Genomic DNA, 24029 nt, shown 5'->3' on the forward strand with positions numbered 1-24029 from the left:
AAGAAATTTATTTGCAAAATCAATAGTTGTACCTGGATAAAATCCAAACTGGGTCCTACTTAATATTGTCTCCAATTGCACTTTCATTTTTCTTTTTGCCATTTTGTCTAAAATTTGATAACCTAAAATAAGAATTGATATTGGTGTATAATAATCAACCTGTATCCTATCCTTCCCATCTTTTCTAATGAGTATTCATTTATCTTTTTGCATAGAAGATGGCATGAGCCAATTCAGTACATTCATATAATATTTTGAATAACAAAGGGGGGGGGGTTCAGTTCCTCTTTAAAAGTCAGAGAGAATTCAGAAATAAATCTGTTTTGTTTCCGTTTTTTTATATATCTGCCATGATATCATACAGTTATAAATATAAACTTTAAAAACATCCCATTTGCTCTTAAATGAAATTATGATACCAAAAATCCTTTCTCTGAAACTTTATTACTTCTCAAAATTCTGGAAAACAAATCCAGTCAGAAAACATGCGTCTCACCAACTTATTATTCCTGACTGATCTCATCATTCTAAATATGATCACTTGATGATCTGTAAAAGTTACTGGCATGTGATTCCTACATCCCCCAATATAAATAACATCATATCAGTGTTCAATTCTTGAGCAAGTTTTTGATGATTGGGAAATATACGTAAACATGTTATTATTTGGATTCCTAATTCTCAACGCATCATATAAATTTTCATACTTCAACCAGTTCCAAAAAGGGTTATCATGTATTATATGGTATGCATTTTTTCCAGAATTCTGAAATCTGTTAACATTATCATTTAATGTCACATTCTAGTCATCCCTACAAAAACAATGGTATTACCTAACTCTTGAAGTACCATAGTAATACTTTCTAAACACATACTGTTTTCAGCGAAATGACCATACAAAGAACCTATTGTCATGCATTTATTGCCATTGCATAAAGTCACAGCAGGAACTCTTAATCAGCAACCCTTGAGTGGGTGTGAGACTATCTGATTTTACCCACAGTTGGCATGGTTTAATCACAAGGGTGAAGTCTGAGTGATTTAACAAAGTCAGCCTTAGGTAAATACTAATATACCCACACCCATGCATGGGTTATTGCTATTATACAATGACATTATTTAAGAAAGAAATTGCTTACTTTTTTAAAATGATGTCTTTGTAACAGCGCTGTGTTCCTCCTCCTTTTTCCTGGTTTACTGATGTACTGTGCATGCTGCTGGAATTTATGTCCCCATGCTTGCACAGTACATCAGTACAGTACAGGGGAAGCAACGGAGAAACGTGAATCTCTGTAGCTGAGGTTTTTTTTCTGTCAATATTTTACAAGGGACAGTGCAGAAATAGAAGGAAAATCAGGTACATTTTTGTTTCTTCATTTTTGAGAATGTACCTGATTTTTCTTCTGTTTTGTACTGTCCCTTAGCATATTCCAATAGAAAGTCTGGCTGCTCAATGGCTCTTCGGAGGTTGGACTTTATTGTACTGTTATATGCTCAATTTACAATGGGCATACTGGTTGGCCTGTCCAATCATCATGTTTGTTTTATAATATAAATGAGACATCATTGTATAATTCTCAGTAATCCATAATAAACTTTTTGTATGACCCATTTACAACTTGATTTCATCAAAATCATTGTACCCGCTACTTTAGTTATGCCAAAATTATTATAAATTTCACTAATCTATTTATACTTTTACTTTAAAAAATGCATCGTTCATTACTAACATTCATTTATTGTAAGTTATAATAAAACTGTGCTTTCTATGTACTTTCTACTGAATTGCATTGAACACCTTAATTTAGAAAGTGAGTAAGCACCATTTATATTCAATGAAATTGCCTCCATATTACCAAAGAAACTAAAATAAAAATAAACAAATATTTAACTTTAATTGGATTGCATAGATCCAGGATATAACCCATCCACTTCACCCAAGTGGAAAAGGAAGAAAAGATCAGAAAATAGAAAAAAAATATTCGAAGAAAGCATAAAAATGAAAAAACAAACAAACATCTTATGTCCATGTCACTGACCATGCCCACATAGGCTCAGAGAGAAATCAGATAGATATATTCAGGAAGAGCAGTTAAATAATCCCAAAACTGACAGTTCATGCCTGTGGTCTGATACTGTAGAAAAAAATCAAAGAAACTGACTTCCAAACTATTTTCACTTTGCAGGATATATGAAGGTAGACTTTATATTTTTCTGCCAAAGAATACTCCTCAACTCAGCAAAAGCATGCTTAAGGATGTCATACTGTAAATAAGAAAATACAGAAAATGAAGTGCCATCCGTAACAGTCTTTTTCTTCATAATGTCTGCAGTTAAAGTATGTTCTATATTAGGGCTCTTCACAAAATTTACTATGATAAAGTATCAGGGAATGTTCTGTATAGCATTGCTTCTTGAAAATGACATAGTTCTATGAACACAATCCAACTCTGTTGGATCCAGCTTCTCATTATCCATTACAGCTTGGAATTAGAGAGTTAAAACTTTTAGCTTGATCCCATTCCACGGGACCTCCAATTGCTCTTAGGGTCTTCCTTCTCATTCTAGCTTCAAAATCAACAATTTTGTTGTTTAAAGAATCGTGATTTTGTTCTCTCTGATGCAGTTTATCTTTTAAGAATTAATTTCTTCCTATATCTCCATCAAATTCAACTCATGTTCAAGCTGCTTATTAGTTAGCTCTTTAATGAAAGTTTGCATTATGGAGATGTTATTCACTGTGTCTTCTAAATTTTCAAGCTTTAAAACTATAGCATTTAGTTTGTACACTAAAGCACTCATTAGAGTTTCCACCAATGCTTTGACAATTGAACACATCACAGCTACATCAAATTTAATAGCAAAAGCTCATACCTAACAGTGAGATTGGAGTTCAAGTATTTATTGCTACATAAAACTTACTAGAGTTTGAACAGTTGTTTGAGGTAGACAGCATATTCGTTGCAGATGGAGATTCTTCACTCATCTCCTCAGAAACTGAGCTGCTACTCAAAATATTATGACAAGTATGTAACACAATCGGTTCTGGAATTATTACATTTTCTAACAGTATTCTATTTGTCATAGTTTGTTCTGAAACAAAATTAGCTTGCAATATAAGGTTCATAGAGATCTCATCCAGAAAAGGCAAATTATGCTTCTCTGTTTTGTCTTTAATTGCCCTTAAACCTTTCTTAAGCTCAATATTCATTTCCTCATCCAGTTTTAATAAAAAGAGGATGTCTGTTGGGGACAGCAATTTACTAACTGAAACTTCTACTTTATCTTCTAAGTTTTTTAAATGGGAAACTACTCTCTTTTTCACCTTTGATATCACTGCTTGCCAGGTACCAAAAATTGCCAAGAAGTGTGCAATCTCACATACGTGCTCTCTACATCCTCCCCTGGTCAGGGCAGAGAAAAGCTGTCCCAACACTGCTACTTCAGCCTCCAGTTGTGGACACAAAGCCATGTTTTGAATTTGTGCATGCAGAAAACAACACAAAAATGCAGAACTCAAGTATGCCTCCTATCTCTAGACCAGCAGTACCCAATCCCAAAATAACTCACGTAGCCAAAATTCTTCTAAGTATAGTCAATGTCTGCATAGATTAGTCCTCTGCACAGTCTGACACAATTGAATGTGTTAATGAAATGATTAAAACAGGCCTTTCACAGGCTCGATTGTTTCTCCATCAGTAACTACTGCCCCTGGTGTCCGAGTGGATTCTATAATCAACTCTGTACTTACCGTTCACATTTCATCACATAAATCACTGTCCAACAGTGACACGTAAACCTGTAATACAGGAAGGAATATATTCGTTATGCTCAAGCCAAACTGCTTCAGTAGGCTATGCAGGGTCAGACTAAAATCCCCAAAATGGACAGAGATGTTGTGCTTAACTGTGTGATATTCATTTTGGGCAGTTCTCCTATCTGAGGTAAAAACACGTACAAATGTTCAATAGTTCAACTCTGTTCTCCTAAAGCTTAAAGTTATTTGTATATAGAGTCATTGTTTATCCTAAAATCTCTATTCACCTTGATTCACATGTAATTCTTTTCTTATCTGGTGTCCATAAAACTGTTCTCCATTAGTATTTTCCAACTACTGCTAGGTAATGTTGTTTGCTGGTCTATATTTGAGACTGGGTTAGCCATCTTAAAGTAGTTTGTCAGTATTTCTATATCAGTCCTTCCTTGCATCACTACATGAATGTTGTCACTGTAAATTTCAATGTTTTTTTATGTGGTTGCATGCAGTTACTATCACGTTGCATATCTTAAAACTGGGACTAGTATGAATAATTGAATTGCTGGACTCTAGTTCACCTTCCAAGCCTTCAAAAACATATTTTTGTGCTTTACGTTAGTTAGCTAGATATAGTGATTTGCTGGTCATGTGGTAGATATTTTTCCAAAGAGTTCAGCCTGAATATAGCTCTCACAGAAGCTAGACTGCATCTATTTTGTCTAGATGTTATTTGTTAATCCCCTGGTATGGCACAATATCAAAGAGCAGTTAAATATCTGACAGAACTGAAAAAATACATTTGAAGAGAAGTGAAGAAATATATAAAGTCTCTGTCTGGAACTACACAGTTATAATTTATAGTGGAAAATTTGCCCAACTTTACCCTCCTGAAATTCTTAGGCTTTAAGAACATTTGGCTGGTAACTTGATGTTTTGATAACTTAAGTGGGTTAGCTTAGAAATGTGAGAAAATATCACTTCATGTTGATGAGGAATGATCTGTGAGGAAAGATAAAATAGTTCTTTAGACAAAAATTCAGTAATTATTGTCAGTCAAGAAAGCACTTGCCATTAGACATTTGCTCTTTACAAGAACACAAGCTCCTAAATAGATTGTACTATATTTATGTTATTGTGACAAAAAAAAGAGCCACAGACTATGAATTTGGTGAACGAGCTAAGTGATTCCATTCTAAGAGACAGAATAATTTGTGTGTAAGAAATGATGAAGGATTGGGAAGGCCAGAAAGGGAAAGAGACTTGACATTACCAAAATTATGTGAATGTGTGCAGTGTAAATGAAATAATTTGTATTCTGTTAAAAGAATTAACTGAGACAAAGAATCTGGCGGGATTCATAAAAAGCATCACCACCAGTATTATGTTTTCAGTGCCTCAATGCCCCAAAACACAGTAGTGATGTAATGTCATTCAGAGAGATGACAGAGTTGTATGGAACAACATTTCATAAGCACTCTTTATCATGACATTGAACTGACGCTGCACAGTTACAAGTAAATGAACTAGTGTGTCCCCGACAAACCCATGCAATGCAGTTGCACTGGCATCTGTAAACATGTGCACACACACAGACACACACAAACACACACACACACACACACACACACACACACACACACACACACACACACGTGTGCACACAGACACACACACACACACACACACACACACACACACACACACACACACACACACACACACACACACGCACGCACACACACACACACACACACACACACACATACTCTCTCAGACTTCCACACAGCTGCAGTCATGTTTCTACTTGCATAAACACACACACACACACACACACTCAGATATCCACACAGCTGCAGTCATGCTCCTACTTGCATAAACCCACACACACACACACACACACACACACACACACACACACACACACACACACACACACACACACACACACACAGACACACACACACACACACACACATGAAAATATAATGTTAACCTCAATGCCAAAATCTTCATAAGAAACTATAATCTACACATAAAAAAATAATGCAATAATTGTTTAGATGGTAGGAATTCTTATAAGTTGTTAAAACAGAGGAGAGCACTGTCTGCTTCTATGAAATCCAGATAGTCACTATATCTTGCCAGAGAAGACCTACTCCAAACCAGTGGTGGGAACTGTGTATATAATTCTGCTGGCAGGATATCAAGGTCTTAGTGAGTGAGGACTTTTAACGTAACAGTATCAGATACTAACTTCTGTTTAGATATCAGGAAGTCAAGTATTGTTTGGTTACAGGGAGCCAATAGAAAATTCCTAGTGTTTCAGAACATTAGGGAAGAAACCACCAGATTTCTATAAACTAGGACCACAGATTTCACTGAGATACAGTCTCATTCTCAAAGTTTATTTCATAGTTGGCAGTAACATTTTACACTGAGCCTTTAAGGAACAAAAGACAAAAATACCTGACCTATAACTTTTATCTCCCAGCTAGCTTCTTAGGAACCAAGACGGATGGAGATATAGTTTGCTCGGCACAATATCATTTTGTTAAAGCTGTTCCCAGTCTGGATATTAAGCTTCCTCTGCTCAGCCAAAACTACTACTGCTCTAGACATAGTATCCCCTGAACTGAGGTCATGGACAGTACAAAGGTATAGAGTCCATGACCACAACAGACCTCTGCCAACACTTCAAAGAAGCATGCAAATAACATTTGAATGTCCCAAATAATCAAAGGTGAATGAGGTTCCCTATTAAATGTTTCTAAAAATGGATCTTTATACTCCTTCAAAATCACCATAAAGTATGGTCTTCTATTAACATAAGGGGGAAGCCTCGAGGGTGATGGGTGGATTTTGGAGCTAGTCTGCCTAAATTCAGTATCGATCTTATATCCTCAGAGTGACAAAACCAAAAATGCACAAGACACAAAACCAATGAAAAGGTGGAGCTCAAACCAAAGCACAGCAGCCAATATCCAATGTCCTGAACATAAACGGTTTATTATTAATAACACATTACATTTTCTTTACCTTATCTAAAGTAACTTCTTCAGAGGAAAAACAATAGGAATACAAAAGAGCGCCAAATTTAAACTGGAATTGACGTAATCACGTTAAAAAGCTCATCATTAAAAATTTGAATTCACCGAGCTATCGGTGAATACACGTCAAAACAAAAACTCAGTGGTTAATGCAGAATAAGTACACTGCATGAATACATTTTTGTCAATTAAAAACAAACTTCTAACGTTAACTAATGTTTTCATCATAAACGATGTAGTTATAGAATTGAAAGTGTATAAATAAATAAATAAGTGAAATCATGTTTTCATACACCTACTACCATAAAGTGGGTGAGTGCAAACAATGTAAGATTTCAAATGTAACGGGGGGTATGTTTATGAGTCAATATATTAGTGAAGAGACTACATTCTACCCTCTTATATATTAACTAGCATATTTAAAAAAACGTAACTGTTAATAAATTGGTGCTAAAACAGTCAACAAGTTAAGATCGCTATACATACTAATACTCAATAGCTCTGTCTAAATAAAACCAATATTGATCTATCTCAGAAGACTTCTGAGTTTTAAAAGACAGGCTATGTTGCAATTTTCATTAAGACCAGGGAAAGTAAAAGCATCTAAAGTTAGTTGCCACTCAAGCTCACAAACTTCTAACATAAGGGATGAAGGACCACCCCTAATGTCGGGAAGTAGTTGGTCGATAGCTTGAAAGTGGAAACTATGGCCTGGATTACCATCAATATGCTTAGCTAAAGCATTTTCTTTCTTATTTTTCTTTATGGCATAAATATGCTCATATAACCTCTCTTGGAATTTATGATCAGTTTTGCCTAAGTAAAAAACTGAGCAACAATCACACGTAGCCAGGTAAATAATACTCTTCGGCTCACAGTTGAGTTTGTGATTGATAGAAAGTTTCATATTGTTCACTTCAAAAAAACTACCAGGTCTAACATATCCACACGTTACATGTCCCACATAAAAATGTGCCGTTAGATCTAATAATAGCTGTAGTATTTTTCTTTTCTAATAAGGTTTTAAGGTTCACACCTTTCCTATACACTATAGTAGGAGAAAAAGCAAGTTTATCTACTAAAAGTTGGTAGCCCCTAATGAAGTGCCAGTTTTTGAACAAAATAGACTTAATTAGTTCAATTTCTTTATTAAAAGTAGTGACAAAACTGATGTTGTAATGCATTACTGGTATGGTGGGATGTGGGTCATGTTGATTAGATCTTTGGTAATTTTCAGTGAAACTAGTGTGCGAAAGCACTGGAGAAGACTGGTTATCACTAACCCTAAAAGTAAGGAAAATTGGGCTGTTGTAATCAGGTGACTTCAAAGCTGCATTTATAAAAGGTAAAAGGGGTGTGTATACACCACTATTATGTTTAAACTCAACTTTCTGAAATGATTCGTCAATTAAGGAAGGAGGGTAACTCCAATTAGTAAAACATGTCTTTTAATAATTGGCATTCCTTGTAAAAAGCTTGGTCAAGTGAACACATTCTCACAGCTCTTATAAATTGGCCTTTTAAGATGGACCACTTTTGCTTGTAAGGATGGGCTCTAGTGTAATGCAAGAAAGAATTACAATACTGAACTCATTGACATTATTTTGTCTTCCAACTTCTTTATGTTTAATGGAGAGTACTTTTTACAGAAACAAGGTGTTGCAATGGGTTTGCCGTGTGGCGCTAGTGTTGCGAATTTGTTTATGGCGTATTGGGAGAAAACTTTCATTTTTAATAACTCTGATATTATGTCTCGTCTCATTTACTATACGAGATTTTTAGATGACATTTTTATTTTGTTCAATGGTGACAAGGATGAAGCGTCTCTTTTACTGAAATATTTTAATTCTTCTACCATATTCTTTAAGTTTACTTACCAATTTGAGACATCTTCTATTGACTACCTAGATGTAAAACTAACTAAGGATCACTTGAACAGTAGTTTTCACTCCACCATTTTTGAAAACCTTATTGTAATTCTTTCTTGATAACGTAACGAAAACGTACTGTGTTATTAATAAACCGTTTACGTTCAGGACATTGGATATTGGCTGCTGTGCTTTGGTTTGAGCTCCACCTTTTCACTTATATCCTCAGAGTAAAGAAATGGAAGCACCTTCAAATCAGAAGTACTAGGAATAAGAACACCCATAAAACACCTATTAACTTGGTATAATGTTACTGCCTACCGAAGCAGTGTGTAAAGATCCTGATAACCTCTGAAGAAAGTGTCCCTAAGCCTTTAAGACCCAGTTCTGTAAGTTAATTTTCAACCAGCTTGGAAAGAGCCATCATATAATGCTTTCATCCAATGTTTCTGAGGAAAAAAAAAAAACAGGAGTCAGTCATGATACCTTAGAAACCCTGAAGCTCATCTTCAATGAAATGAACTTAATTTGACTGCCCTCCCTGGCATTCATCCAACAATGCAAGTACACTAACTCCTGCTAGCACTTAATCAAAAGTATTCAGAAGCTAAGTGTTCTGGGTGTCTTTTTAAAAAAAGAGCACCTGCTGTTTGCCAGTTTCCTGATGAATGAATCAAAGCTGTCACTAATGCATAGCAACTTCTGGAAAGCTTCATATGTTCATTGGGAGAAACACGAGTCTCCTGGAAATCCAAAATGTCTGGGGAAAGAGGCTTCAACCAGCAAGCCTTTTAATCTCTAGAGGATTTAGGCCTTTAAGATTTAAACTTACTATCTTCATAATTTTAATATAAGAAAAGAGATACACAAAGTTCTTCACTGACAGAGAAACATAAAGTTGGTTGATAGCATTGGACGATGCTCCCATCCTAACCCACCCAAAATAAACAGAACCCTCCTAAAACACCCAGCAAATTACATCAATACACTCAAATGCTGTGGAAAACATTAATAACTGTGTAAGAACTATGTACGTAATAACGCTATATAGGGTTATCCATAAGATTCACATTTCAACTCAATGATTGCATGCAATAACATTAAAAAATCTAAAGTAAGCAAATATGGGCCTCCATGTTCATGAAGGAACACCATCCACACTTTATATCCCAGGCCATGGAGGGGCACAGAGAAGTTATGTCTACTACAAAGGTGAGTTAGCTGTCCAAGAGGGAGTTCCCACTGGAGGCCACACTTTATATCCCAAGCCATGGAGGGGCACAGAAAAGTTATGTCTACTGCAAAGGTGAGTTGGCTGTCCAAGAGGGAGTTCCCACTGGAAGTCCACTGCATTGTAGCTACCATATTAATATATCTCTGCAGATGATAATTCACTCCATCTTCTTTGTCTGTGGAGAGGGAAGTAGGAGCATACCTCTCAATCTCAATGCGATAAATCTGGACAAAGCCAGAAGTAATGGGGATCAAAGGCCGAAAAATAGGGACAGATTTTAAATATTGCCCCTGTAAACTTAGAACGTTGCTAGAATAATAGCTTTTGCATTCTTGTGTGTTTTCTGAATGGTATGAAAACTGAAACTCAAATGTCTGTCATTATTATGAACAGCGCAGTGGTGCAGCGGTAATGTCACCTTACAGCAAGAGGTTCTCTGTTTCGATTCTCGGCTGGAGTGCTTTCTGTGAAGAGTCTGCATGTCCTCCCTGCATTCATGTGGGTTTCCTCTGGGAGTTCTGGTTTCCTCCCACGTTATAAAGATGTGTCTGGAGCATTTCTCCCTGGGCCTCCAGTGAAAGTTGCCTTCATTCCAAGTCAGACTTTTTCAGTTAACAAATGTTAAATAAAGGTTAAATAAAGAAATAAATATTTTGTATTTATTTAGGGACTTCAATCCTGAATGATTTTCCAGAAAATCACAAATTTTATGAGGAACAGACCAAAAATATAAGGCAATAATCTGGACATTCTGGGAAAATCTGTACAGTTTAAGCCTCAGGTCAGCACAGCAGGTCAAAATGATGTTAGGCCAAATTTGAAATGGGCTCCTTATGACCAGTGAGTTTGCCGAAGTTATGCAAAATATTCTGGTCTGTAAGTGAAACTCTAAGTGTTGCCATAAACTGTAAGTATTGCATTACAAGCTATTTATCTTAATAAAAACATTGCATGATATCATTAAAGCCATCATTAAAGTCTTCAGACCATCATACAGTAAAACTATTGAACAACTGTAAGGGAAACATAACAAGAGAAGTAACATGTTCATCAGTATGTTCATCATCACACAGACTTTTACTCTCTCTTCCTCTTCTCTCCCTCCTCTTATGAAACAGTATAGTTTTACCATTAGCAAAAGCAGTTCTAGTCCACTTCCGATCTTATGGACATACCACAGTCAAATGCATCTGTCTGTTTCTCTTAATTTTCTGTAATGAGTTGCTTCCTGTGATATAGCCCAGGGTTTAATTCACTGAGCCTGTATTGACCTACTGTGTCTGAGCAGAGTCACTGCAGCACTCAGTACCTGGAGGGATAAAACTGAGCTATAGGTCTCTGATGAGGTGAGAAGAGAAGTAACTCAACCACTCCTAGTGAGCAGATTCAGATTCTTGAGTAAGTTATTATTCTCCTTTGATTTGATCATAAATTGGTATTAACTGATGAAAACAAAGGGCACATTCATTTAAAAAAGATAGAAGTATCACTGACATCAGGTGAGATTTGGAACAGATGGCTGGCAGGCTAATAACCTGTGAACCTGTTGTATGTCTAACTTCTGGAGTGGGGGGGGGGGGGGGTATTTATGATTGTTGGAAGCTATTTCTGTGAAAATTATACCATTTCAGATTTTACCACAGTGAATACACATCACATCTTTTGGTCACACAGTGTGATATATAAAGTTGAGTACCCACCTGATTTGGGGAATAAATTTTAATATATTCAAGTGATGAAGATGTAGTGGCATTCATAGGCAGAGTAAAATTCAGGTCAGAATGGCTATCACAAAATGACAAGCTGTAGCATTTGTGAAACATGTTTTACAGTAAAAGTGCAGCTGTCAGTTGTCTTCTGCTTAACTAATAGGAACGATCAAAAATATAAATAGTGTTATGCTGACTTTAGTCAAAAAAGGAATATGTATTTTTATATAAAAATGGTCCCAGGAATTCAATAAACTCAGTGTAGGAATCACACAAAGTCTATACATAGTTTATGTGTTAACATGACAAACAGCAGTGCTGATAGATTCATAGGTTCATAGGTGTTAAGCCTAGCCTTGCATCCGGTGTTAAGCCTAGCCTTGCATCCCAAATCTCTAACAAGTTCTGGTACCCTTGATAAGTGTAAGCAGGAGCTTGGGAGATGAAACATTTACAAGCAGGGGCCTGGCAGATGAACCATTGACAGGCTGCCTGTATCCATTAGAGATATAGATGCCAAACCAGGGATGAATTTCCAGTTCTCCATCCAGTTGCCCAAGTTTGTCTTGAATTGGGTTATGGAGGAACCCTGCTTTACATGGATGGAAAGCCTGTTCCAGAGAAGGGGTAGACTCTGGGATACATACCAGCAGGTCATATTTATGTCACAGGCAAGGTTTAAGTCTTTAGAACAGTTAATTCTGGTGTTTGTTTTGTGGATATGCAGGAGATTCATCTGGTTGGGGTTTGACAATGCCTTGTATGCCAGGCATAGATCTCCCCTCAACAGCCTGTATGAGATAGAATAGAGAGATAGAGCCTTGAGGCTTTCTGCATAGTTGATGTTACTTACGCCTTATATTCTTTTAGTGAGGAATCTCTGTGGACTTTGCAATTGTTGGATGTGGCTGGTTAGGTACATACCAAACTGGGCATTGTAATCAATGACAGGTCTGATGATTGCTAAATACAGTGGAACAACAACTTATTTGGTCCTAGATGCCATACCTTTGTTTATAAGTTGCACAACATAGAAGGATGTCCTCACTACTGTAGACACATGATGGTCAAAGGCTAGATTACTGTCTGTGCGTCCCCCCCAAGTCCCTGACTACTGGGTCACCTCTTAGGGGTGTGTTGTTAGTGTGAATGGGTGGATGACTTTCTGAAGGATACTAGTATGCATTTCTTGGCATTTAGTTTTATTCAATGGCTTTGCACATCATGCTTACACAAATAAAAGCAAGGTTTCATGGTTTCATGACCAGCAACAGTGCTGCTGCTGCTAGGAAACCGTGCAGAGCAGCACAACCACAGAAACAAGAAGCATTCAAGTTTGTCTATGTGCAAATCTGATCAGCGAGATAGCCACAATGACTCCCATGGGTGAAATATTGCAGTAACACCAGTAATAACACAGCAAAGAAAAGTGTGGTGAGTGCAATGTACAGTATGATAATTATTTACACAATGATGTAATGGAGGGGGTAAATGGTAAGGGCAAATATAAGGAAATGTCACTGGGCAAGGAAAGTGTGCTGATGAAAATGGGCCCAGACATGAATAATAGGAATGAATAAAGAGGAAGAGGGCACAGTAAATCTGGCAATGTACTCAAGGTAGGATATGTCAATGTATGTACACTTCCAAGACAAGTCAGTAGCACAACATTAAGTACATATGTAGAAAAGCACAATATGTACTGCTGTTTACACCTCCTGTGCAAGTATATTATATTATCACACAAGATAGTATATATGAGACTGTCATACAAGGTTACATGTCAGTGGAGGTGAATGATTGTGATATCAACATCACTGACATGCTCACTGGAGAAGACATTTTGCAAGGACAGTATATACAATGGGGGTATGTGCATACTCTGAAGATCTGCAGCATGACTTGTTTGAATATGACTGATGTCACCATAGCTCTCAACCAGTCATGGACACATAGCAAGAGAATCCTGGACACATGTAAACAGAAACAAGCACAATCATGGACACTTTTAAAATATTACAACCATTAATTTGTAGCATTGACAGAATATGTGAGTGTAACTTATTGTACATGTTCTGCATATTCTATAAGGGGAATTCGCCATCCCTTCCACAAAAATGACCAGTTTTTGGAGGGGTTAAGAGGGACAGTGTTAAAAGTGGAGCTGAAATCAGGGCCAATCTTGGCCAATTGAGAGATTTGCATGACACATAAGCCACAATCCTCACCTGCAAGAATCAAACCAATGACATTAATGGCGTCATTGAGTTGTATATTTACTGGGTGCAACACAGAAATACTTATCACAGAAGCATCTAGTAGAACACCTTGAAGGAAAGTCTGCACTGTCAAATCCTAATGGGTATGCATCCCAAAGAATAGTTCTGTATGGCCGACCAGATGTGTGGGAGCTCACAGTGCCAAATGTAATACACTTGACAAAAGCATCCCTGACATACAAACATTGCACTATTATGAGTGGATTCCCTACACACAGCTGGGTATTGCATGCATCTGCCACATGTAATAGCAATGTGTATTGTCTGAAGCATCTGTGTGAAATAAGACGTGATCTGTTATAATGAATGGTACGGCAGTATGGGAGACTGATGGGAATGCATCAACTATGCCCATGTGTACAGAAAATACAACAATGCAAAGTCAAGTGTCAATGTACAATGAAGCGGTCACTGTGATATTGTACACATACAAAACAATACATGGAACATCTTCTGTAAGTACATGTCAAACCTCAATATGTGTGCCGCATGATCACTGTCCCCCTGACATTGCTATGGAATCCTAACATACACCTTATGTGTTTATACAAGGTATCAAGGGGTAACACTGATGTGATGTAGTGGTTTGTCTGTGAAGCAGTACAGTCACACTATCTCTGTACCTATGCTAAGACTGGACATCAGGCTATTCATCACGTCTAAATAAAAAATTGAGTATGAATCAAATGTGACACAGTAGAACTGTTAACACATGTCATTACATCTATGGCCCTGACACCCTTTATGGACATGTTACAAGTGAGGCGGATAATGTCCATGCAAAACAGTCAATGACGTGAACAACACAATAGTGAAGGTTGCAAGTGAATCTCAGCATGTCATATGTTTGTGTATATAACAGCATTACATGTGGATAAACCCAGGTGTATGTGCCCATGTAATCAGTATGACATAATACTGCTGTATGCCAGATAACATTTCTAGATGCTAGGTATACACATGCACACCTGTGCCATACTGCAGCTGTCAGTCTGATGGTTGAATGGGAACTGTGTAGAATGTTGATATTCTGCAAATGGCAGCAGCAGCCATCAATACAGTAGTTCAAATCACAGATTGGAATACACTGTTGTAGGTTGTGCAGTGTTCATTATTATACCATTTAAACTCAAATCAATATATCTATGTGTTTGATTTTATTAGAGACTGCCTCTGTCCATATGTGACATCTGCATCACTCCATGATAGAATTAGGAAACACACATTCAGTGGTTTGGAGATGGCTTGGAATGGGAAATGGAGGAGCTGTGTTTCACAATGTGTGCATGCATCTTTGAGATGATGACATCCTCAGTGTTCCATAGAAAGGATATTATGTGGACAGAGTAAAGAGAGGATGTTGGATTCATGGGGCTATGTAAAAGGCTTTCACAAGTGTGAGTCAAATGAAAAGATATTCAAAGCATCATAGAGGGACCATAATATACCACCAACCACACACATGCAACAGTTGACTGAGCTCAAACTCAAACATCACACCTGTGTAGATATTCATGCTGGATTCTATACAACATAAAGCGAACACCGCCACATGCATACCTCTCAACCAAACTGAATTCCTCGGTAAATGCCAGTTTTGAGGGCAAAATATTAGGGTGCCATAAATTCCTGAGTTCTGAATTTCCCAGGGATTTTTTTTTTTTTTTTTAGGATGAATGTGTTCCTGACGTCATTACATGCATGTGCGATGATGCCAGAATTAAGCTACCAAGAGGAGCCATTGATTACTACTTAATTTTTAATTTGCCACTCCACAAGTCTTCTCAGGCAGTAAGCACCGGCTCCTCCAGGTAAGGCAAAACTGGCGGGGGGGGGGGTTGCCTATACTGGTCTTATGTGCTGTTTTTCAACAAGTGGAGAGACATTGCTGCATTGATTGATTTTTCACACAAGTGTACTATTAGTAGCCACTGGAGAGGTGTGTGTCTGTGTATCTGTGTAAAATGCACCAGTTAGTGTTACCCAGACTCAAACCCTGTGCCTTAAGTACAAGAAACAAGAGCCTAAATTCTCTACCCATACCACCACTTGTGATTCAAGGAGTTAATTCCATAGTTCTCAACTGTTTAGAATGTTTGGCTCATACTTTTGGTCTGTTCCTCTTAAAATTTGTAGTTTTCTGGCAAACCAGTGAATTCACTAAATAATGATAGCCATCTAAGTTTCAGTCTTCTTATCTTTCAGGAAACACATGGTAATAGAAAGCATTTTATTCTAGCAACTTTATAAGATTATACAAGCAGTATTTAAAATGTGTCCTTGGTTCTGGACCTTTGCCACCCCCAATAACTTTTGGCTTTTTCCAGATTTCTTGTGCTGCATAGTTCTTCAGGGGAGAGAAGTTTAGTGCTGCTTATGGCAAGTCTGTTTGTTTTGTTAGTAGTACAACAGGTAGTATATTTGCTTTAGATGCAGAAGGCTGTGGGTTCTACTCCCACAGTATGTAGCTAGATTGCTGATATTGTACTTTTAAAGGGGGTAGATGCTGGAGTCCTGAGAATGTCCTCTTTGGTGGAGATACCTAGTAACTATGAAGCTGTTGTCAGTTTGCCATCCATTTCCTATTGCACTATTACTAGCTTAGCATTTTGTTTATGTATCATAGGCAATTTATTTTTCAAGGGCAACAGGCACTTTATTTGTAGATGATCATTTTTAAAAAAACAGCTAAAGGCAATGTTAGTTCAGGAGCCTAAATGTAAGTGCTTTGAAAGTAATGTTTTATATGGATAATTCTGCAATAGATTGCTTAAATATTTTCCATAGAAAATATTGTTTCATAATGATGATCTTTATAGAAATTATATTGAATGTATTCCTATTGTTAGCTAAATTCATATATTTTATAGTTATTTGAATTCAATTAATTGCCACACTTCTCTATTTTGAAAGACCTGACTGAATTTGTAAATCTACATATCTGCTGATTTACTCTGTTTAAATCCAGCTCGTTTATTTTCTGGCTGTAGAAGGCTGAAGCAGTTAATTTTATTTTTATAAAAGAAAATTGTATTTTAGTTTTGCAGTTTGCACAAGTTCAAAGTTTGATACAAGTTCAAATATTAATTTAAATAAAACACTATTCTGTTTATTTTGTGTGTAATATTTTGTCTGTTCTTCAATTTGCATTTAAATGTTGGTGTCCCACAATTCCACCAGAGTGGTGGGTTTACATAATTATGTACGCAAATTCCATGTTAATCAGCGTACAGATTTGTGCCTATTTTTCATGCGTCTTTGTCCAGATTTTTATGATTTCAGGTTGAGAGGTATGCCACAGATGTCTGACTTTAACCCTGTCAGAGTGCAATTTATAGAGGATGACATCATCGGTGTATGCTGAGAAGAAGAAGATGTTGGGAGGAATGTTTGACATAGATGTGGACTCACATCCTGGTGTAAATTTGTCTCCAGGCTGATAGTTGTATGAGCATACACACGCGCACACACACACACACACACACACACACACACACACACACACACACACACACACACACACACACACACACACACACACACACACACACATGTGTGTGTGTGTGTGTGTGTATATAGATATATATACACACACACACACACACACACACACACACACACACACACACACACACATTAACTGCTGTGAGATTGGAACCTCTATCTAGTAACAAAAGCTGAAGAACAAAGTACTTAACACTCACAGCAACACAGATGTCTGGGTTTATCATTGTCATAGTCCACTTTATAGGGGAAGACATCATCAGCGTATGCTGACAAGAAAATGTTGGGAGGAGTGTGTGACACAGATGTGGATCCATATGAACACATGGACACTCGCATTGACTGCTGTGAGATTAAAACCCCTGTCCATTTAGTTACACAGTCTGCAGAACACAGTACTTATCGCTAGTGCCACTGCACAAGTCTGTCAACAGTGTCAGAGTGCATTTTACAGAGAATGACATGTTGGGAAGGCCGTATGAAATTTCCTTGGAGTCATGTAGCAGTGTAAAAGTATCATTTTTTTATTTGTGTTGTTTTCTACCATTTGATAATAAAATCTGTATCATATTTGTTAATACAGTTCTTTGTAACATATTGAAGTAATGAGGACTGTAGAAGAACTACTGCTATTTTTTAAAGTTCTTTCAGCTTTTGTGATATTAGGCAGACTACATCATCCTAGTGAGATATACAAACATTCTACATGTGCAGCAGGTCATCAAATACCCCAAAATCATTTAATCATTTTTTACCTGGCAGTTCTTTTTATACAAGAAAGAGACTGTCACACTGAGGTCTATATAACTGAGGAATTGAGAGATCTAAACAATGTGGCAGTGAATTAATTCAAATTCCCTCTGCACCATGAACATCCAGTAACTTATTTATGACTATGTTTTATTCAGTTTCTAGGCAGCACAGCTTAAATGTAAATCTCAGGTTTTCCACTGTTTAATTAAGGATATAATTCTCCATTCTCTCCACAGTGCTGACTAAATGTGAACTATTTCTACTAAACATGGTGACAGTTTTCAGATATTTGAATCGATTTTCTTGTCTTATAGGTGTACTCGCCTTCTTCTTCTTTACACACAGAATACCTCTACTAGAACAAGAAGCCCCTTCATTAAATTATTATTGGGTACCTATTCTGGTAAGGAAACTAAATGACGCACTACCTAATGAGGCCTAAAAAAGAATGTAAGAATTACGTTCTTTATATTGTCACATTAATTACTGCTGGTGTTTGAAGTTTGAATTTGTACATGCATTTGTTGATTACGCATCATGTCTTCAATAATTCTGATGTCTGTGTTGGTTTATCTTACTTAAGCCAGATGTAGACAATTGATATACTTATTCTTTTGCTGAGTATGGTGAATTTTGAGTGTTATGATTTGTAATTTATATGCAATTATTTTGTTTTGTGAAACTACTTGAGATGTACAGATAAGACAGTTGTAATGGCAGCAAATGGGGGAAATCAGAAGAAGCTGAGAATTGAGATAGAAGGGAAAATAGTGGAGTTTAACAGCTTCAAGTATCTGGGAAGTATGGCTGAGGAGAAGGGAAGTCTGAATGACAAGGTCAAAGCTAGAATCAGAGGGGCAGTAGCCAAGTGACACAATGTGTCAGGTGTAGTATATGACAGAAGAACTTGAAAGAAGCTGAAATGTTAGGTGTAGAAAACATTAGTGCAACCACTACTGCTATATGGTACAGAATCCTGGGCAGTAAAGGCAGAGCAATTGAGGAAGCTAGAAGTGATAGAGGTGAAGTGCCTGAGATGGGTGTTAGGATGCACACTGTGGGATAGATAAAGGAATTAGCACATAAGAGCAGAAGCCAAAGTAGCTCCAATTACAGAAAAGGTCAAAGAGAACGGATTATGGTGGTTTGTGCACATGTGCAGAAAAACAGAAGACGGTCTGGTGAGGAAGATTTGGGACAGGCAGGAAGAAGGCAAGAGGAAATGAGGACATCCAGCAAAGAGGTGGATGGATTGTGTTAGAGAAGACCTGCAACAGTTAGGCATGAGTAAAGAAGAAGGCACGAGAGTGGTTTTGAATAGAGAGAGATGGCGACAGTTGACACACCCCAACTTCATGTAGAAAAATGGGGTTGATGATGATGCTGATGACTCGAGATGAAATAAATAAGAAAAGATAAAGTTAATTAATAAGCAGCACAAGCTGGCAGCATCATCTGGAATATCTTCTTTAAAACTATAATGTATAGTACCTTTCCAGTAAGTCTTATTGCTGCAGGCCATAATAATGGCTGCTGTTTCCAAAAAAGTGTACAGATTTACAGTATGAAGGAAACAGATAGTCATAGCAATAAAAGCAATCAGAAGCAGGATGGGCAGTCAGGAACGTAAAGGCAAAAAAAATTGAGAAAAGGTCTAAGCAGCTCATTCAAGAAAAGGATAAAAAAAAATGTACCCAGATGAGACCTAAAGAAAGATGTATTTAGAGATAATGAGAGAGTGCTGTGGGGTCAAGAAAAGAATCATATTCTTTTTATTGCAAATAATAAAAAAACAATCATCAAAGGAAGACAGTGCATATCAGTGAAGTATAAAAAAAATCAATAAAACTCTCATAAAGTACTGCACAACATGTTCTTACTATGATAACGTAATATAAAACTCTTATAAAGTACTGCACAACATGATCTTACTATGATAACGTAATATAAAACTCTTATAAAGTATTGCACAACATGTTCTTACTATGATAACGTAATATGAAACATAATGTAAAACTCTTATAAAGTACTGCACAACATGTTCTTACTATGATAACGTAATATAAAACTCTTATAAAGTACTGCACAACATGATCTTACTATGATAACGTAATAAAAAACTCTTATAAAGTATTGCACAACATGTTCTTACTATGATAACGTAATATGAAACATAATGTAAAACTCTCATAAAGTACTGCACAACATATTCTTACTATGATAACGTACTATAAAACTCTCATAAAGTAATGCACAACATGTTCTTACTATGATAACGTAATAGAAAACTCTTATAAAGTACTGCACAACATGTTCTTACTATGATAACGTAATATAAAACTCTCATAAAGTACTGCACAACATGTTCTTACTATGATAACGTAATATAAAACTCTTATAAAGTACTGCACAACATGTTCTTACTATGATAACGTAATATAAAACTCTCATAAAGTACTGCACAACATGTTCTTACTATGATAACATAATATAAAACTCTCATAAAATACTGCACAACATGTTCTTACTATGATAACGTAATATAAAACTGTCAAAAAGTACTGCACAACATGTTCTTACTATGATAATGTAATATAAAACTCTCATAAAGTACTGCACAACATGTTCTTACTATGATAACGTAATATAAAACTCTCATAAAGTACTGCACAACATGTTCTTACTATGATAACGTAATATAAAGCTCTCGTAAAGTACTGCACATGTTCTTACTATGATAACGTAATATAAAACTCTTATAAAGTACTGCATTACATGTTCTTTCTATGATAACGTAATATAAAACTCTCATAAAGTACTGCACAACATGTTCTTACTATGATAATGTAATATAAAACTCTTATAAAGTACTGCACAACATGTTCTTACTATGATAACGTAATATGATAACATAATGTAAAACTCTCATAAAGTACTGCACACCATATTCTTACTATGATAATGTAATATAAAACTCTCATAAAGTACTGCACAATATGTTTTTACCATGATAACGTAATATAAAACTCTAAAGTACTGCACAACATGTTCTTACTATGATAATGTAATATAAAACTCTCATAAAGTACTGCACAACATGTTCTTACCATGATAATGTAATATAAAGCTCTCATAAAGTACTGCACAACATGTTCTTACTATGATAACGTAATATAAAACTCTCATAAAGTACTGCACAACATGATCTTACTATGATAACGTAATATAAAACTCTCATAAAGTACTGCACAACATTTTCTTACTATGATAACATAATATAAAACACTCATAAAGTACTGCACAACATGTTCTTACTATGATAACATAACATAAAACTCTTATAAAGTACTGCATTACATGTTCTTTCTATAATAATGTAATATAAAACTGTCATAAAGTACTGCACAACATGTTCTTACTATGATAATGTAATATAAAATGCTTATAAAGTACTGCACAACATGTACTTACTATGATAATGTAATACGATAACATAATGTAAAACTCTCATAAAGTACTGCACAACATATTCTTACTATGATAACGTAATATAAAATTCTCATAAAGTACTGCGCAACATGTTCTTACTATAAAGTAAGATGAAACTCTTATAAAGTACTACACAACATGTTCTTACAATGATAATATAATATAAAACTCTTATAAAGTACTGCACAACATGTTCTTATTATGATAACATAATATAAAACTCTCATAAAGTACTGCACAACATGTTCTTACTATGATAATGTAAGATAAAACTCTTATAAAGTACTACACAACATGTTCTTACTATGATAATGTAATATAAAACTCTTATGAAGTACTGCACAACATGTTCTTACTATGATAACGTAATATAAAACTCTCATAAACTACTGCACAACACATTCTTACTATGATAACGTAATATAAAACTCTCATAAAGTACTGCACAACATGTTCTTACTATGATAACCTAATATAAAACTCCAAGAAGAACTAATCCCTCAAGTAAAACTACTGTACAATCTCAGCCTCACTACAGGATATGTGCACAAAGAATGGCGTACAGCAACAGTGTCCCACTCCACAAAGGTGGCACCTCTGCGGACCCTGTAAACTATCGCCCCATAAGCCTGACTAGCCTAGTCTGCAAGGCTATGGAGAGAATCATCATGGAACTCATAAACAAAGACATTGGGGACCTACAGACACTAGATCCTACCCAATTTGGCTTTGTCAAGGGCAGATCCTGCCTTTTGAACCTGGTTGACTTCTTCGAAACAGTCACCAAGGCCATAGATGAGGGGAAGGTAGTCCACACAGCCTATCTGGACCTCGCAAAGACATTTGATACAATATCCCACTCGGGCATCATAGATAAGCTATCCAGCCTAAATATAAACCCCTATGTCACAAGATGGGTCGCAAACTGGCTCAAAGACAGAACCCACAGAGTCAGAGTTGCTGGGGCCATGTCAGACTCGAAACCGGTCACAAGTGGCGTCCCACAAGTTTCTGTCCTGGGACCTCTTTTGTTCGGTATTTACTTTTCTGAGGTACAGGCCAACGTGGGAGGACTATGGCTCACCAAGTTCGCAGATGACTGCAAACTGGGCGCCATAATCAACTCTCCAGCTGACACAAACATCCTTCAAAAAGGTCTCGCAGAGACGGATAACTGGTGCCAGAGCCATGGTCTAAAGCTAAATGCCAAAAAGTGTATAGTCATACCCTTTGGCAAAAACAATGTGCCCACAAATTACCACATAGGTGGTAACCCATTAAGTACAGAGAAAGTAATTAGGGATCTGGGGACCCAAGTTGATAGCAATCTCTCCTTTGACAACCACATTGCCAAAGTGGTTAGAAAGACCTTCTACATAGCTCACCTCATCATGAAAGGATTCACATCTAGATCAAGAGAGGTAATTGTGCCCCTTTATTCATTCCTCATCAGGCCCATCATAGAATACAATGCCCCCTTTGGGATGTACCTTACCCGACACCTGCAGCAATTAGAAAGACCCCAAAAGTACCTCACCAGGAGGATTAAGGGATGCAAACAGATGCCATATGCTGCTCGGTTAAAAAAACTCCAGCTCTACTCAGTTGCATACCGCCTACTTCGAGGCGATCTATGCCTGACATATAAAGCTATGTCCAACCCAGAATTAATGGACATGCTCCACCTCAGTAAATCTAAAACCCTTAGAGCCACGTGATCGAGGGACTTGAACCTCAGCACAGAAATAAATAGAACATGCTGAAGGGACAGATTCATAACCCAGAGGCTCCCTTCGCTCTGGAATAGAATTCCAATTCATGTTAGGCAGAGCACCTCACTGACTATCTTCAAGAAGAATCTTGATGAGTGGATGGGGGATCGTAGGTTTGTCCCAGGATTACTTCTGTGTCACTATTAGACAGAGGCACAGTAAACTAAACTTTAAAAAGGGCACAGTATACTCAAATCAAGGGGTGGCGTAAGCCAAACACAATCGGGCTAGGCTTATTAATGCCCCAGGGCAGATAGCCTAGTATGAACCTATGAACCTATAAAGTACTGCACATGTACTTACTATGATAATGTAATATAAAACTCTCATAAAGTACTGCACAACATGTTCTTACTATGATAACATAATATAAAACACTCATAAAGTACTGCACATGTTCTTACTATGATAACGTAATATAAAACTCTTATAAAGTACTGCACAACATGTTCTTACTATGATAAAGTAATATAAAACTCTCATAAAGTACTGCACAACATGTTCTTACCATGATAACGTAATATAAAACTCTTATAAAGTACTGCACAACATGTTTTTACTATGATAACGTAATATAAACTCTCATAAAGTACTGCACATGTTCTTACTATGATAAC

At 36.6% G+C, this 24029-nt stretch overlaps 1 protein-coding gene across 3 annotated transcripts in view; it reads left to right on the top strand.

Annotated features, from left to right (window-relative positions):
* Nucleotides 1-24029, top strand: part of SLC44A5 (solute carrier family 44 member 5) — a 4403163-nt gene that overhangs the window by 4301745 nt on the left and 77389 nt on the right. For all 3 annotated transcript variants that reach the window (XM_044085789.1, XM_044085788.1, XM_044085790.1), the window contains one exon: nt 18466-18554. In XM_044085789.1, coding sequence (XP_043941724.1) covers nt 18466-18554 — 89 coding nt within the window. The remainder of the gene's footprint in view (nt 1-18465; nt 18555-24029) is intronic.

Source organism: Protopterus annectens, chromosome 10.part0, assembly GCF_019279795.1.
Source record: "Protopterus annectens isolate FY-2018-M chromosome 10.part0, PAN1.0, whole genome shotgun sequence".
Classification (NCBI taxonomy): Eukaryota; Metazoa; Chordata; order Ceratodontiformes; family Protopteridae; genus Protopterus; species Protopterus annectens.